General features: G+C 40.8%; 1 protein-coding gene across 1 annotated transcript in view; it reads right to left on the reverse strand.

Moving 5' to 3' along the window:
• Positions 1 to 19,539, reverse strand: part of spon1a (spondin 1a) — a 123,556-nt gene that overhangs the window by 31,570 nt on the left and 72,447 nt on the right. The window contains exon 7 of the mRNA XM_083792359.1: positions 7,643 to 7,707. Within this exon, the coding sequence (XP_083648485.1) occupies positions 7,643 to 7,707 (65 nt within the window). The remainder of the gene's footprint in view (positions 1 to 7,642; positions 7,708 to 19,539) is intronic.

Below are 19,539 nucleotides of genomic sequence, written 5' to 3' on the forward strand. Positions count from 1 at the left end.
TGAAAAACACCAGCAAAATTATATTTTAATTTAAATTATAATTATATTATATTTGAAATGAGTAATGAGTTGAATGCGTGGTGCGTAATGCTGTGGCCCGTGATGGTATATGGTCTTCGCTCGTAGCATTTTATTGAAGAAGACTTGAATCGGGTGTGATACAGCGTATGAAAGCAAACCTCCCAAGGATTACGGAGATGTTTTTATTTTTCTTAAAGGTTGAGAAATGAAAGAATTATGGCCGTTTCTAATCTCAACATTTTACCAAAAAAAGACGCAACAAAAGAGCTGTTGCCATGTCTCATAGAAACAAGTAAATAGGTCTATAAAGATAATCCCAAAATAAGCGCATATAACAGGGGTCTGTAACCTATTTTAAAGGTATATTCAGTGATTTCACTTAATTCAAATATCACTTATTTTTTTGTTTTGTTGTGATACTCCTCTCTACTATAGAGTGTGCTGACCATATAAGGAGTTCCTCCCTGTCCCCAGTTAACCCCTGGGGGTCAAAAAACCTTAGGTTTCATTTTTGGCTCTCTATCCTGATTGGATGAAAGGCTTAGGTCCCAGCCAAAAACGAAACCTAAGGTTTTTTTAGTGAAATCACTGAATATACCTTTAAATGAAGTGCCATGTTTTTATTTTCTAGATAGTGAGTCTGCCATATCCAGATTAATTTTAATTACACCACATTAAAATAAAAAAACATTTTGATTGTCCACAAATATAAAGTTCTTCCTTCTTTTGAAATATGTTCTTGCACGTTGTTATAATGATCATTATATATCCCCCTGCAGTCAGAGTTCATAGTTTTAATGAATGAATGTGATGCATTGTGAGCTGGTAGATCTGCTATTTTCAAAAGTAATCTTGGAAAAATGTAATTAAATTATTGGATTAGCCGTCCTTAGTTGGGCAAATGCATTCATCTGGGGATCCTTGACATGGGAATGTGCTGTGTGAGGATCACTGGTTTAAACAACATTAGGAGAAAAGCCCACATAACCACTTTAGAAACAAGAAAAGCAACCACAACTAGTACAACTACCAATATTTACAAGCAACTTTACAGAAAAAGAAGCCGCTTATAATAAACAGACATGGCAACACTCCAGCAGCCTCCCAGTGTTTTTAGGTCAAGGGGCTTAATAGCAAATTGCGCAAAGCGAAAATAATTAACATATGGACACTCCCACAATGCTAAAATATTCAGGAACGTGGTATGCCATATGTGTGTGCGTTCAACACGGGCCGATAAGGCTTTCATAATACGATTGTGCGCAGAGCGAGGCCAATTTATGTATTACCCCATTGTAAAACGGACCTTCAAAATCCAGCCCATTGAGTCAGCAAGGGAGTGGATTGGGATTGGGCCATTGAGTCAGCAAGGGAGTGGATTGGGATTGGGCCCTATGCATTCTTCCTGCCTTCCTTCTGCATATGGTTCCTGGTTGTTGTTATGCACTGTTTGCTCTCACCACCACCCCAGCATCACCGGTGGGCTCTGTTATTTCTGTTCCCCATTGTATATCTATCTCCCTGCTCTTTAATCTTTATGTTTAATGATGGTGTTTAATTGTGCCGAGCAGGGAGAAAATTGCAGCAGAGCCGAACGCCAAGATAATATATTATATGCACTCTTATTATTCTGATTCTATAATAAATATATTGGTTAAATCTATTCGTGAGTTATCTGACTGAAATGAGTTAAGGAGGTAGCTGTCATAGCTGCAGCTACTCCAACCCAAGTATATGTCAACTGTTTATTGTATGTAAGAATGTTCGGCCTTCTATGCACTTTGTAACTGGCTGTATTCCTATTATCTGACTGCACTGGGAGTGTTTATGCCCTTTGTAGGCATTCTTGTACTTCTGTTTGTGTGTGTGTGTGTGTGTGTGTGTGTGTGTGTGTGTGTGTGTGTGTGTGTGTGTGTGTGTGTGTGTGTGTGTGTGTGTGTGTGTGTGTGTGTGTGTGTGTGTGTGTGTGTGTGTGTGTGTGTGTGTGTGTGTGTGTGTGTGTGTGTGCGTGCGTATCCATGCACTGTAGACATTATACTGTGAATGCATAGTTATGTGTGCATGTGTAGGCTGTTGCATTTGCATGAGTGTAAAAGTCAAATGTGTTCCTATAGGGAAATGCTTGGCTCAAAGCCATGAGGGATCTCAATTGTGGTCTCATGTTGTGAGTACTATAAACATTCCTTTGTCTTTATGCCATCCATAATTTATATCAACAAACACACAATACAACCTGTAATACTTTATGGAATCTTAAAGATGGAGTGCTGTGATTTTTGTACGTTTTTTTCTAACCTGTACACAACCTATATACATATTTTAGCGTGATGATTAAATTGAAAACGAGTAATACACGGATAAAAACGGAGGATTTCTGTAATCAGCAGCAGAGGCACTACCTCTTTAATAGCGTCACTCTGACCAATTTTAGTTTCCTACACAAATGAGCTGGGTGAAAATTGTCTTATTTTCAATTAGACAACTTCCACATGCTCCCTAAACTTGTCTCCCCAACTAGCACAGTTCTGACATTGTGCCATTGCACAGTTTTTTTCCCTACTGCATACTGCATGGGGATTACTCTCTCTTATATTGTCTTTCTCTGGGTTTCAGTGGATTTACTGTAACGTATGATAATGAGTGTGTAAAGTCCATAAAACATTTAAAGAGTCTATGACATGGCCCGGCAACCCTTAGATATCTGGATCTGGATGGAGCTGACCTTTTCTGACATTCCATTATGTTGATCTGACCTCATAAATCCCTGTACACTCAAGACATGCTCCATACATGGTCAGACCTCATCAAACCCTGTACACTCAAGACACGCTCCATATATGGCCAGACCTCATCAAACCCTGTACACTCAAGACACTGAAAACTACGGTGCTGTCCGTGGTGATCATCATCCATCCAATGTTCGGATCCGATTTGTGACTTTTCATCGCATCGCCCACGACATATTAACGTTTCTGGCGAAAGATATACAGCGTGAGCTAATGCTAACATAAGCCGTTTCTTACAATGGAGGCCTGCGAGCGAAGAAACCGGATGTGAAAATGGCCACACGCTGCCAGTTAACTTGTTCTTGTTAATTAAGATCCAGTGTTCAAACAAGCTTTAATGAATGGATAATTATTTCTCACATCCAGTTTGCTCTCTGCACCCCTTCCCCCCACCCCACCCCACCCCAAACCACACTATCTCTCTCACTTGCTCTCTCTCTATTTCTTTCATCCGCTTGTTCAAAGCAGGGAAATTGGAACCGTTAACTGACAAACAGCAATTCATGTAAAACAAGTTTGCCTAAAGTTTTGATGTGGAGCCTATTAGCCTTCATGGAGTGGAGAGTCAGCCTAACACAACAATTAAAATGCTCAAATACAATCAATACATATATACACACAAAAGTGTACATACGAGCTCAGACCCATATTATGGGTGCGTGCCAATTCACTGAGCAATACAAACTAATGTGAGTGAAATGATACACACATAGCACAGTATACTCAACTAGAGCACGCATGCACGCACGCACAGGGTTGGGAGGGTTACTTTTAAAAAGGAATCCCCTACTTTTGGATTACTTTTAAGTAAAACTAAATTTAATTAGATAATACAAGTTTTACCATTGATAGACAAGAATGTTGAGCCTATGAAATTAAGATAAGGACAACTGAAATATGGTTAAGGTCATTTAATTGTTAAGAATTTGACCTCTCTGAACAGTTACATTACTGTAGAGTCATTGTCTCAATTTATAACAGATCATAAGAAAAATGCATCTTGACCTACAGAACCATTTTGATTGTTTGATTGACAACAACCAACAACTTTGACAACCAACAACTTTGACAACCAACAACTTTGACAACCAACAACTCCATCCATGTGTGGTCAAAGTGGCAAATAAAAACTATTTTTGACATTCCTGGCTGACATTCATTTAGATAGACATGGCATGAGTTTAAAACATTGACTAGACAGTAAAGACTCATTTATATAGTCTACAAAGAACTCAGCCCTATACAATTTACAATTTACAATTTAGGCATTTAGCAGACGCTCTTAATCCAGAGCGACTTACATTTAAGCAAGAACAAAAGCATGGGAATACATCACATAAAAGCATTTATCATGAAACATGCGTAAGCTAAGAAAGTAACAGTGGAATATCTATATAATGAAACTATACATACATATAATGAAACTATACATACACTATACATATAATACTATATATACATATAAACTATACATATTTACTACTATGCTATACATATGTACTATGGCGTGCTATGACTAAATACAATACAATTATAGTGCTGTCTACATAACATGCTATAAGTCTGTATCAAATGCTATCTAAGGCAACATAAATGCTATCTAAGGGGGTAGGGTAAGTGCTATGGGCCATGATGGAGTCTGAAAAGGTGGGTTTTCAGGCTACGGCGGAAGATTGGGAGTGATGCTGCAGTTCTGACTGCAATGGGAAGTGCATTCCACAGTTTTGGAGCCAGAAGGGAGAAGAGTTTGGGACGTGTGGAGCGTTGTCCCGGCGTTTTTAGTGAGGGTACTTCCAGCTTCCCTGCGTTGGCTGATCTGAGTGCGCGGGAGGGTTTGTAGGGTTCAATCATACTTGTAAGATATGGGGGAGCCATACCTTTGGTTGCTTTGAATGCCAGCATCAGAGTTTTGTATTCTGTGCGGGCAGCGACCGGGAGCCAGTGGAGGGAGCGGAGCAGGGGGGAGACATGTGAGAATTTTGGCTGGTTGAAGACCAAGCGAGCTGCTGCATTTTGGATCAGCTGGAGAGGCTTAAGTGCACATGCTGGTAGGCCAGTATACAATTATATTTATACCCCGTAGGCTACTCTTTAAATAAAAAGCCTCATTGTATTTTACCTAAAAGAGAAGACTGCGCTACCCATTATTTATCCCCAATCCAATATATCATATGCTCTCCTATCTAGTATCTCTGCAGTGTTGCCTGGTCTGATTATTATAAGCCACATTGGGCTTATTTTTCTGAAGTTGCTTGTAAATAATGGTAGAACGGTTGTGAGCTTTTAGATCGTCTATTTTCAAATAGCCAACATATATAAATATGCACATTGTTTAATGGACGATATATATATAGCTTTGAAGTGCTCGTGTGGCCTTTTATAGTCGCTTCTTTTGGGCTTGTTTTCATAGACCTGGTTGCTTATTTCTCTCGCAAATTGGCAACACCGCCCTGACGCAGCAGCAGCCTCCACTGTGAGGATTTTACACAGAGTCAGAGAGGTGCGCGCTGCTCTCAACTCCAATCCATTCCGTTTGGTGTTATAATAATTTATAACTTGTTTGTAAAATTAATGAGGGGAAGGGGAGAATGTTATGTAATCCTCATGTAACCTCCGTTACCCCGTTACTGTAATCCAGATTACACATTTTAAAATGTACTCTAAGACGTTACAGTTACGTATTTGTTTTTACTCTGATTACAGTAACGGATTACATGTAATCCGTTACTTCCCAACCCTGCGCACGCACGCACGCTTCTGATATCCCACACACTCGGAAAACATCACGTGTCTCAGTGCTTGAATCCAAACAAGCCCTGAATGTACAAAATATAGGCAACAGATGTACATGAATTTATTGGTCACTTCAGTCTGTCATATGATATTACCAACATCTGGGAAAAGAAAAAATAACAAAATACAAATATACAAAAAATACAAAAAGCACCTTTTCCTCCAAATAGACCGACTGCCTATAATGGAGGAGATTGAACAGTATATTGCAAGCTGCTTTGCTTTACACTTGGACAACCCCATAATCCTCAAGCCTCTGACCACCAGCCTGTGGACATGGCCCAAACTGCCAAATATAAAAACAATGAGCTGACACGTATAGCCTCGTTGTATAATGGCTTGTACTACACGCACATGCGCATGCACAGACGCACACACGCAAAAACACACACAGAACCACGTCACGATGATTGACGATAAAAAAATGATTGATATTGATATGCATATCTTGTGCAGGCATGTAAAGTTAACGAAATGAGGATTTAAACAGAGAGCATAAAAGAGCATTCTAGGTGGGAGAAAATCACACATTAATTATTCTGCATATAAAGAAGATAGTAAAGATACGAAGCTCATTATTCTCAGTGGAATTGGTTGCTTCTGTCACTGTGTTCTTGCTTTTTAGAGACTAAAGCATAATTTATACTTTGTCACACGATGGTGTCACTTGCAGAAAATAGCTCATTTCTGAGCGACACCGTCGGACTCAAGTCTCAGCTGCTCTCTGGGCCTGCGGGTGCTCAAGGAACCATAGTGGAAACAGGCCTTCTTCAACAGAATCTCTTCTGTACAAGCACGGAGCCTAACGAGCTCCTTGTTTGGCTCATGAATAAGAGATTAACCACTCTTAAACCCTATATTGCTGACCAGGTTCTCCAGGGGTCTGTACTGTACTTGCCCCCCCCCCCCCCCCCCCCTTAACACATCTCTTTGCAGAAAATGGCGATCAACCACCTTACAACGTGTCACAGTTGTGATGCTTTGACCTATTTTCACGGAATGTTCGCCTATATGAATTTAGGAGTAAAACAGTGTGACACACTGATGTAAATTATATAGCAGCTAACTACCTAAAAAAAGTGAGCGACACCCACAGCCACAATACAAGAGAAAGCGAGAACAACGATCTGGTACCACCCACTTTCAAAACAAACATGGGTAAATTCTCCTTCTACAGCACTGCCACCCAAGTGTGGAATGCCCTGACTCCCTCCCTCCCTCAAAAAATGCTAATCATTGGCGTCCTTTAAAACAGGCCAAACATGATTGCTCCCCCTTAGTCTAGTAGTAGCCTCGGAAACCCAGACGTTTTTATTTCCAGGGAGAAAAAAAGTCTGGGGCCGAGTCCACTTTAATTCGGCATACAGTAGCACAAACGTCGCTCACTCTCTGCTGATTTCTGATTGTCTGCACCTTTGTTGAATTGACGCACACACACACACGTACACACACGTACACACACGTACACACACACACACACACACACACACACACACACACACACACACACACACACACACACACACACACACACACACACACACACACACACACACTCCTCTTTCCCTGTCGCTCTAATTAATTAGTCTCATGTCCAGCAGCTGTGCCTAGTTTTTCCAGCATAGGTGAGTTCCAGTCTAGTCTATTAGTGACTACCTCCACCTCCTTATAACCCCTTAATTTTTCCCCAACCTGTACATATCTTTTTTTTTCTCTTCTTTTCTTTTTTATGATATACCCAGCCAGAACCTGAATGGAAACAAGACCACAACGCTCCCTTTGGACGTGTGTTTGACTGTATCCTGTACTGATTTCATTTCTGCCAACAAAGTATCAATCAATCAATCAAGCTCTGTCTGAGCATGAGCTGGGTCATCGTCGTCACAGTCTAGATTCAATGCACCAGTTGGGTTTGTATATCGTAATAGTCCAATCCCTCTGAAAACCCAATGGACTTGGACATGTTGTAACTTGTGACATACAGTACATGTGACAAACAAACGAACGAGGCTTTAATTGCCACCTCAACGGATAATACTCACACGTTCAAAGGTTGCCAGGCCGGCCACTGAGCCTTCATCTTAATGACCGTCAGCACGTCATCGCCCTGCAGGACAGGACAGGACAGAAGGGGGGGGGGGGGGGGGGGGGGGGGGGGAGGCAACGCTTAATATGTGACAGCTGGTAAAATCACACACACACATGGCACATGGTGGGAGAAAGTGCTCACATATGTCTTTTACTTACAGTAATTAAAAGTATCAATACTGCAATATGTGAAACTCTGTGAATAGAAGTTTTGACAATTGTAAATACTCCAGTAAAGTAAAAGTACCTAAAACTTCTACTTAAGTGCAGTACATGAGTACATGTATACTTTTCACCACTGATGAAACCACGCACGCACGCACGCACGCACTCTTTTGTCTCCCAACGCATGAATGAGGAATATCAAGTGAGCTACTTAAGATGGAACGTCAGCACCGTCGTTTCATAAAAGGTGGATAAATATTTAATCCGTAGCTCCGCGCTGTGCACTGTAGGTCAGAGCATGCCACCGCTGTGTGTCTGCACCGACCTCACACACGAGATAAACTGTCCACGTTCAAACCAGGTTCAAGACCAAACCATGACATTATGGACTTATCTCACACTGAGACACAGAGACGTGGAATAAATCATATACTTACTACTTAGACATGACCTTATCTGCATGAATATTATGCACGTATACACAGCAAAATCTTAGAATGTAACACACACTTTAACACTCATGATGATTGTATGTATGTAATGTCTATGTAGTTAGTCTTTCTTACTTATACATATGGACCGACAACGTAGTACTTTAGTATGTAGTACTATCAATCAATCAATCAATCAATCAATCCACAGTTTAAAAGACAGTCACATGAGCGTAACGAGATAGCAACAAGAGAATAATCTGTTCCACTTCACCACATGAAACAGTGTTTTAGTCTGCCACGTTTCTATTGACATCATCTCATCATCGGGATCAGATGTTTACACTTGTATTCATATTACGGAACAGAGACATCAGAATGTGCTATGGAGGTCACTTTTATATAATCCAGCAGTTTGACACCGCAAACTGTTTTATTCGGGTAGTGTAATATAATCTCTTCAGAAAATAAAAGAAGACATAATTACACATTGCCTCTGCTGTATTGTTTTTTATACAGACTGTGTCATTTTATTGAGGTGCGCACGCACGCACGCACACACGGGCGCGCGCACACACACACACACACACACACACGTTTCTGACTTAGCTGTATATGAGCTGTCATCACAAGACTTTTGTGCATGTTGTCATGAAATGTGTGTATTGTGTAGTTGTGTTCCTAGTGTTTCCTGTCTGCTCCATTTGTTGCTACCTGTCTTGTCTCACCAGTCTGTAATTGCATTTGTTGTTCACCTGTGCCTGTTGATTGTAGTTATGCTGCACCTGTGTCTAGTCTATTTAAACCTCCCTGTGTTCAGTGTTCCCTTGCCAGTTTATAGTTTGTTGTCATAGTGTCCTGTCCATGTATGTCCTGTCCAGTTGTGAATCATTGGACTTTATCTGCCTGCCTGCTTGTGGTTCTGCATTTGGTCCAACACATGTCTCACCGTGACACATAGACGCAAGAGGACAAAAAACTTGGTAGACATGCAGACTATAGGCCTAAGGAATTCAAAAGTTGCAATTAAAATCACACAGAGGCTTTTGTGCCCAGCCTTCTTCATTATAGATGCGATTTATGACATCATATTCAGCTGGTAATGGCTCTTTGGCAATAAGTATGGGACAGCAGCTGGCAAGGTTATAAATCCAGATGAATAGAGCACCATGCTCTTATTGTTTTAGCTGGAAATATAGCGGTGTGATATATGCTACAATATGGACAGAAGCCTGTTGTATATTTCATGAACATTAGCTGCTCCCTTTTTTAATAATGCCAGCAAGGCTGCCTATATGATGACAGAGTTCTACATTTCTATGTGAGGTTCGTTCTACAATGCAATTTCTTCCTCATGCAATGTAGGATCACATTTACGTTTCAGCATGTATTCATGCCCCACAATTAAAACAGTTTTGCTGCATAACCCTCTTTCCACGCTATTTAATCCATTTTTCTGACCTGTGTAATACGCTAAACCCACTATTTGTTTTATGTGTTTAATTCCAGCAGCTCTCACTGCCTGTTGTTATTCCGGATCACGACGGTGGAAGGTTTTTCGGTTCGACAACAAGCCATGGAACTATTTTCAGGGGGATTTTCATGGATCAAAGGCTCAAATACTTCAGTGTATGCTCCAAAAGGTAATTAAACAATCCCGGCAGCCTCTGTATATTGGATATATTACTTTAAAGCTGTCAGCAATTAACTATAATTATGAACCCTAGCGTTCCTATTCTGGGCATGTCATAATAGGAGAACATAGCAGATCTACACTGATGGAGAAGATATTTTGGTGTAAACGAAAAAAGGAGGAGACGAAGTATAGGCCCCACGGGGACCCCAGTCAATGAGTTACAGTATAGTGTTTATGGTTAAAACGTAATGTATGCAATCCTATGTACATACAATGTACGTACAATGTATGTAATGTACAATACTACTATCATCTTTCAATTCAATTCAATATTTAGCGTTTTAGGTCCATGGAAATACATAAAAAAATTCCATCAATTACTAATACAGTAGTATTATCTAGATCCATAACAATATAAAAACTTGCAAAACCCATAAAACATTTTGTTCTGCACTGTGTGTAGGAGCAAGGAGATGGTAAAAACCTGGCAACTAATTCAATCTCTAAGAGATTTTCTTGGGGAGAGTGAGTTGTGTCCATAGTAGGGGCGTAACGATACATTTTAACAGTGACACAATGCGCATCGCATCGTATTGCTAAATACAAATACTTTGAATTTGATTAATTTGATTGAAAATACGACTTTGTTTTTTACATTTACTTTCCCAATCCTCCCCACCCACCCACCATATTTCCCCACGAGGCCAGACATACACACAACACATATACAGGTATAAAACCAATAGATTGAGTAAGATAAGATACTAAGATACAGAGAAAGGGATCACATGGTTATGTTCACAGAAATGATTAATAAACAACTTCAAAGGGGGGTAAAATAAGATTAATAGTCCATAGCTTTCTCTATTGACACTACTAAACCAAGGTGCCGGCCCGGTTCTGGCGAGCCGCCCCGCGTCCGAAACGGTTGAGAAATTACAGTTACCGAGTGGCGGTCCCCAGGGGATCCCTGGAACATCCAGGGTGTGTGCGTGTGCGTGCGTGTGGCTGCGCAACAGTGACACTTGGTTGCGAAAACAAACCAAATACTATTTTCGTGCTCGGACCCAGCTAGGGACCCATGCAGGGACACAGCCAGGGACAGACACACATAGCGCCTTAATGAAGTGGTTGCACCACTTAAAAATAAATAAATGATTGGGTCTGGTGAGTTGACTGGTGAGTTTTTCGGGGGGAAAAATATAGATATACGAAAACACAGCAGTCTGTAGTGTAAACACCTTTAGCCTCACTGGGAACCTGACCCATTGGAAGGGTCGAGATCTTTTTAAAGAAAACCTGCTTCAAAAGATGTGTGAAATTCATTGCTTTTAATTGGGCACAAGGTGATTCATCTTTTCAGTCATCCAGATACCACAGGCTCAGCCTACGACAAAGGAATCATATTCCTTATATATATTCCGCCATCCCTCCCTAGCTGAGATCATCAAAAGTATGTGTGATAATGGTCCTTCCAGCATGGAAGCGAACACATGAAAAGAACGTACATTTCATGCAAATGAGCTCTTTCGATTAAAAGGCTTCAAAATGTGCACGAATGCCTTATGCATTTCAACAGCCTATTGCTTTTGTGACCATCTGGTGATTATTTTTCGGAAAGAAATTTCTGTCAATAACCAAACTTATGGCATTCCATTGGCCCTTTCCCACTATTGAATTCCAATGGAATATATTTCAAAGGGTTCTGTAGATATAAGCAGGGAGCTTATATGGGAGCCTACTGGCTGCGATTGGCATTGATAAAACGTTAACCAATCTTATCGGTCTACTGCACATGCTGGGAGCCTACTGAAAATTACAAGCCACCTCATACCCTCACCTAAACATAACCAGAAGCACGTCGCAGCCATGTCCTGGTGGAGACAATAATGGACCTGAACATGAAAAGCACTGCACTAGAAAGTAGACACTCCAGTGAATTGGTAGACACTCCCTGAGCACTGAGCAGGCTTCAAGCGCCTCTTTAAAAATCCTCAGGTAGCCAAGCCCCCTCCCCCTACACACACACACAACACACATCTGCTGCAAACAAACTGACAGACAGGAGCTCCTCATGTTTGGTAGTAAAAAGAGTGAAATTAACCACTTAGAATGTAACTTTACACCTCATGGAAGTTGAGTGGAGTAGTCTGGGTTGTTAGGAAGTTTGTTTTTATTCTGCAGGTGAGTTAATTAGCTACCTGTGTGGGTGCGTGGGTGGGTGGGTGCGTGTGCGCACATACTTTTGTTTGGGGTGTCACAGCACTAAATCCTTGTTTGAAACTAAGTCTTACAACCTGAATTGCACATCTAGATTTCTATCTCTCAATTTATTTCAAGGCATACCCTGGCCCCTTTCGGGACCCTCGGTTACCTTTTCTGAATTTGGAAGGCGGTACCATAGGGTCCCTCGTTGCTTATTCCACTCTCCATAGGACGCAGATTTACCTACTGTCTGTTCACGGAGACCTGCGCTGTCACTTGAGTGTTGGTGAGATGTTTCAAAGATGCATAAAACAGCTATAGGAGACAACAGGAACGTGTGCAAAACAGCGCTAATCGGAGTTGCCGTTAAGTTTTTTTTTTATTGTTTTTTTTTTAAAACTTTGCTTCACTGAACTTCTCTCTCCTCTCTCTTTCTTGACTTACTTGTTGACTTCCCATTGTACCGCCTCCCGCACCGAGGCTGGCTAGCTGCGCGTCCTAGTTACTGCCTCTGATTGGCCGACCGCGTACAATCCGTACATGCAGGATGTTTATAATGCTGTTGTGTCGTGGGAGGCGGGACATGGGAAGTGAGAGAGAGAGAATTTCAGCTAAGCAAAACTTACCCCTGTTTCGCACACGTTTCCGTGTGCGAAACTGTTTTATGCATCTTTGAAAGCTGTTTTATGCATCTTTGAAACATCTCATCCCTAGGGTACCGCCGTCCAAATTCAGAAAAGGTAACCGAGGGTGCCGAAAGGGGCTAGGCATACCCTAGTCCAGGCATGTCCAATGTCCCCACAGCTACCTTCCTAAAATGTATTATTTATTTGATATAAAACTAACATTACGTATGTACACCTACGTATACTACACAGGATATATAATAGGCTATAATTATGTAGCCTACTGTCTGTATACTAGGCTGTATATGTTGTAACCGGAAGGATGCATTATAATTATGTATACAGGCTGTGTATGCTAATTGTCTGCTGTTGCTAGTGAGTTGTGCCAGAGTACAGTATACAGTACAGTATGTCAGCTAACTTTCTTTCTTTCTACCGTATACTCAAAGCTTATGGTGTCTCTCTCAACCTGCTCCACAGGTACACAAGCCAGGGTGGTGATGACCCCAGACCCCCAAGCTCAGCTTCTTCTCAGACCTGAGTCCATTTTCCTGTGAAATGCTGTGAATGCTGGACCCTAGAGCATGCCCTAAATCCCTGACCACTACACCAGAATGCTATGTGCAGTACTAAACAATCCAAGGCTGAGTGAGAAGATGGCAGCCAGGAGAATGAGGTTGGTTGGTGCCATTGATACTCGGAGGAAAGTAGTGGCCAGCTAGCCAGATGTATGGAGGATGGAGATGACAGGAGACGCCGCTGGAGGGCTCATCATGAACTAAAGAGAGCTGGATCTCTATCCATGGGTTCCAATGTTTGAAGGTGGCATCACTTACACAACTGATGGAGTAAAGTAAGACGGCTCAAGGTAGGAACTTAGTTTTTTGCTTCTTTGCTGCTGCCACTGCTGCTGCTTGTGTGTATGCTGTGTGTATACTAGTGTGATTACTGTCATTTTGGGACCCAATGGCTGGGTGGCATGTTCAGTAACTGTTTGGTTCTGGAATTGAATGCTGATGTGAATCTACAGTTTGTATGTTGTATCTGCCGTTGAGGTATAGTGAGTTGTAACAGCTAGGGAACAGTATATGTGTATGTGGCTCTTTATCACTTCAATGATCCCATGAGTGAATTTCCTTTTGGTTCGAGCTAGAGATTAAAGTTTTGGGCTTTGGCATAACAGCCAACAATTCCAAATGTTAATGTTCAATTGAAGACTGATGAGTTATTGTGACAGCTATGGGTGGCTGCCCTTATTGGTTCATGACTGGCATTGTGGCAAAGAATGTAGGTCTATTCTTTCTTTCTTTATTTCTTTAATACTTTTGATTGATTGATTGATTATTTTATTAGACAATAACAAATGCAAAACAGTACAGTACAGTCAAAGCACATTGATCCTAAAGGATTGCACCGAAAAAAGACCTTGCGGTCTTATTTACATTCGGGGTCCCATGCATTAATTCACAACACAATAATGACAATAATCGAGATATCTCAAAAACTACTGTATGTACAAAAAAATCAAAATACAAAAAATTCACTCGGAGAGGGGTATCCTTTTGACCCACTGACATTGATAGGTGACTTTTCAGATACATGATTGGAAGAAGAAAAAATATATATATTCTGTCTGTTCTTCTCATTTGAAGGATCATAGAGAAATCACGAATCACGTCTTTGGCAATCAGATTGCAAATTGCTACTCCTGCTTTCATACTCCTACGGCTACATGTTAGTCATAGTGTGGTGATTGGATGAACAACAACTGACATCACTGCTAGCACTCTTTTGCACAAACCACACATTGTAACCAATCCCCAAACTTACTGTGTCCTATACACACATCTTTAAGGCTTTGTTCTGTTTCTTGTACAGTATACACTTTTATTTAGAAGAAATTTGACGCTAATAAGGTAGCATTTTCTCAATAGTTGTTTTCATCCTTTCATCCCTCACTTGCACATCTTGTAGCTATTCCCACTTATTGACGCATGGGAGAGATGCAATGGAGGAATCCATTTTGAACGTTAATTACGTATGAGTGCTAGACACTGGATACATGTCACTGGCCTTGTAACAGATTTATCTATATCCTTGTGTTGCCTCTACAGTTTGTTTTTCCCAGATAAGATGCCGCATTTCATTCATTCATTCATTCATTCATTCATTCATTTCCTTGAATCTGATTGCTTATGAGGCAGCAGTGAGATAAGAAACAGGGGCAAACCCTCTATACAAGAAATGCTGGTGAAAAGGTACCAATCTCACTCCATTGCATGGAAAATAATCAAATCCACCTGGGGTGTGGACAGGAAAAACCCTGTCCACCCACAACATTTATTAAGTATCTTGATTGTGCCATTTTCAATGCAAAAATTAAACAACTCCTTGTGGCAGCCTACATTTCATAATCTCCAAGTTCCATGCAAATCTGCCCATCCATTCTCAAGTTATCTTTGTAGCACCCCCCCCCCACACACATGCACGCGCGCACGCACACATGCTTACACGCACACAGAACAGATTGCAATATCCTGCCAAATATAAATGGAAAGCCCATTAGGCCTGTTTTTATCTTGGATTGGAAATGTACTGAACCATCCATCCCCTAGCGTACCGGAAAGTATCACATTAACAAATATATATATTCTAATGACCTGCAATTTTAATAGAAATTATGCTTCCAAGCCAATTTGTGTTAGTGAGGACTTTGACAACTCATGCTGCACATCTAGTGAAAACCAAAGACACGCAGAGGGAAAAGAAATATTATGCATTTGCCAGTAAAGTCTCCACAGTGTACTAAATTGATTCATGTGGTGAACATTATTGGCATATTTAGACTGAGCAAATGTGCTGGGATGGGATCGTAATATAAGCAATGAACTCCCATCGAGCTGCCTTTCAGAACTGGAGGAGGTGAAAAGCTACAGCATCTATTTGGTGGAGGGAGCGGCAGCTATTAATGTATTACTCATAAAAGTTTCCAAAACTTCCCAAACATTTGAACATCTGACAGACAGGAAGACATTTGACGTATGAATGGCTAACAAAAACATAAGACGTAAGATGTACAGTACATCTTACATTGTACTAAGCATTGTATTAACTAGATCTGTGCCCGTCGGCCACTGGCCTACTTGAGAACGATACAAGTTGGAAACCTAGTATGCAATACCCATTGTCACAGCACCCATTTTAACCGTCTGTCAGTGTCCCTTTTGTGCTCATAGTGTATATGGTGATCTCTGTATCTGTCTGTCTGCCTGTGTCTGAAGAGTGCAAACTGACTGTGAAAAGTGGGCTGGTTGAGTAATCAAATGGATTATGAGGTGAAATGAATGATAAGGTGTTATCATTCATCTGCTTTTCTGTTGTTGATTCATTTGTTCTTATGATTTGTGTAGATTCTACCTTCTATCTAGATTTAATTTTTATTTTACTGCAGAATGTAAAAAAAAAAAAGGCAGAAGTTATAACTCCAAAGTCATGTTTGTTTTTGTAAAAACTCAAACTTTATGTTGACTTGTGCTCTCTTATTATCAACTTTAAGCCACCACACAGACAAACATCAAGGAATGCAGCCATAAATAAATGTAGCCATGTGGATCATTTCACACAACTTTTGCCATTAGGGTTAATGACTGGTAGCATGCAGATTTATTGGCTTAATGACAAACCCTGCAACAGATCATTACCTTGGGAACGCAATCCTCAGCCTCTGCCAGCATTCTCAATTAACGACAAAAAACGCCCTTGCATGTATTTGTTTGGTTTCCAACTTCATAAGCACCAAGCTGAATTGAAATATCAATTTCGACTGAATGAATGTAACTGACAGTTACATTCATTCAATAAATAATGAGAATAAATACAAATAAAAACTACTTCCAGAAACTCAACAAAGCTGTCATCTTTACCGTTTCCAAAAATATAATATATATATATATATTTTTTTTAACACTTTATTTTGATTTTTATTGATGAATAAATGAAAAACCATATGTGTACATTTTGTTGTATCCGACATGTAAATATCCCCCCTCCCCCCCAATCAAGGTCAGAACAAGACAAATAAAACAAAGACAGACAGTACAAGACAGTAAAAATAATTAGTAAACTAGTTTTGAAAGTACTAATGAACATAGTAAGAAGGAAAAATAATAATAAAATAAACAGCATTTTCCATCAGGGTATGGTATCTAGGTTACATACATTGTATCCATCTTTCAGTTTAGATAGTAAATTGCTCTATATCCAACTGTCTACTTACTGAGGGCCTCCAACCAGAGGTCGCCCAATGTCAGGTTTAGTGTGAGGTATCAGATTGTACAAGGGAATATGGGTTTAAGGGAAAGGTATACTTTCTACAAACTCTATGAAAGGGGTCCAAGTCATAATGTATCTATCTTTAGAACCACTACGGTTGTACCTTAGTTTCTCTAGGGGAATCATGGAGAGAACCTCTTTGACCCACTGTTTGAACGAGGGAGGTTTCCCCAACTTCCATTGTCGAAGTATCAATCTACGAGCCAAAAGCGTTGTGAATGCCACAGCGTTTGCCTGAAGACCCGTGAGCCGTTCCTCGATTGGAGACACCCCAAAAACAGCAATCACCGGGCAGGGGTCCACAAAACATAATTATGACCCAGCGTGGCAGGCTTGTGCTGGCATCTCGGACAGCCAGCATCAAAACCAGGGTAAATCTTGTCTAGTTTTTCATTAGAGTAGTGGAGCCTATGTACAACCTTGAATTGGATGAGGCCGTGTCTTATACACAAGGAGGTGGTGTGAATTCTTCTTAGACAGTTAAGCCAAGACTCGTCCGATAACGTGACGTCCAGATCTGTTTCCCAAGCCAATTTAGTGTTATCAAATGAAGGGGGTTTGATATTTTGTAGTACTTCATACATTTTTGATATATTCTTTTTCCTCAAGGGATGGAGTTCAAGTATTGTGTTTATAGCAGTCTTAATAATATTATTTGTTTTTAATCGTGTGGCTCAACACAGCTAAACCAGGAGCATGAAAAAAAGAAAGCAAAAACTAAAAGAAAGCAAAAACTAGATAAAGTGCCAATCGGCACAGGTCTCCACCAGGATTCTTCCTCAGCCTAGTGGGAATATGCGTGCACAGTTTCATCGCAATCGGACGCTGCCGAGTTGTGGCCATTTGCTACTCCTGAAAACTGTAGGAGCCAATCGTGGCCAATCAGGATGGAATATGAGAAATCAAACAAACCTGTGTTGATCACATGACTATGGAGATCATGTGTACCGATTTGCGTGAAAGTTGGATAAAATCTGAAGGAGTAATAATAGAAAATGTGTTTTACATATGTGGGCCTCCTGGTGGCGCTATAAAGAGCAGATGTGAAAAATTCCAGACAAAGGTTTTTCCTTGGCCTCTAGGGAGTTGGCATACAAAGTGATCCACAGATTCGTGCAGTTAGAGGTAAAAACACTTTTCGGCCAGTTATACGCCACCTTGAGGCTGAGTTGAAATTGTTCATGTGGCATTTCGTCCTCGGCCTAGTGGGAATGTGGGTGCACAATTTCAAGGAAATCACGCGATGTGTTCATGATTTGCAGCATTTTGTTTGAAACTGAGCACTCCTGTGAACTTTGGAAGCCAATCTTAACCAATCAGGATGGAGTCTGAGAAATCTGAAAGACCGGTTTCGTTGAATGGCTGTAGAGAGACTGTGTACCAATTTGCGTGATGTTTGGACAAAATCTGTAGGTGTACTGTGCAAAAAGTTGTTTTGCACAAAGCGGCCTCCTGGTGGCGCTATAACAGGCCGTTCTGGAAAGTTTGGGGCAGAGGTTCATCGTTGGCATCCAGGGAGTGTGTGTGCAAAATTTGGCATCGACCGGGTTAACGGTGGCCGAGATTAGCTACTAACGGACGGACGGACACACACACACACACACACACACGGACGGACACACGGACGGAGTGCAAAACATACTCTCCCCACATGCCTTCGGCCTGGTGGAGACAACAACAGTGCAACAGTTTGAATATAAACGGCAGTAATCTCATTGATCGAGGAAATCCGGAGTATGCTGCTGGCAGAGAATGAACATTCTTGGCTTATTCCTGTGCAATTTAAAGCACTGTGGTGGGAGGAGGGGACCTTCTCCATTCTGAGATACATGATTCAGCAGAAAAAATATGTTGGGCTCCAACCCAAATGCCTAAAGGGCTTTCTCTCTGTCGGGGATGATGGAAGCTCAAAGATCCAGCCAGGCATTTAAGAGGACAAAAAGGAATTCCAAATGTACACCAGAGCATGCAATTCACTGTCATATTCAATATTGGCTACTCTTGTTCATACTAGGCAAAACATATTTGCAAAATGATTAAACTGAACAGGAGGAATGTCTACATGAATCCATCCATCACATCCGCTTTAACACAACGAAGTCAGAAGGTGTCCGAGCATAAAATGGTAATACCTGTGGATCCTCTCACATTAACTACTGCAAATTAACATACCGAAATAAATACTATAACCTTTACAAAAAGCAGAGGCACCAGGATACTAGGGACTAGGCTAACAGAAAGCTAGTGCTGTTCATTTTACTGTTATCTGTACTTTATCGGTACTAGCCTTCAAACTAAATGTACAGTTGAATTCACTAGAGTACAGAAAGGATGCAATGATGATATGCTAACTACGGCTATTGACTACTGGGCTAGTCAATCTAAGGTTTGACGCAAAATAAATTGGAATAGTAATCGTTCAAGGTTTTTTATGATCCTTAGCCTCATCCAAATAA

The sequence above is a fragment of the Protomyctophum parallelum genome, assembly GCF_964188405.1.
Source record: "Protomyctophum parallelum genome assembly, chromosome: 2".
In the NCBI taxonomy this organism is placed as follows: domain Eukaryota; kingdom Metazoa; phylum Chordata; class Actinopteri; order Myctophiformes; family Myctophidae; genus Protomyctophum; species Protomyctophum parallelum.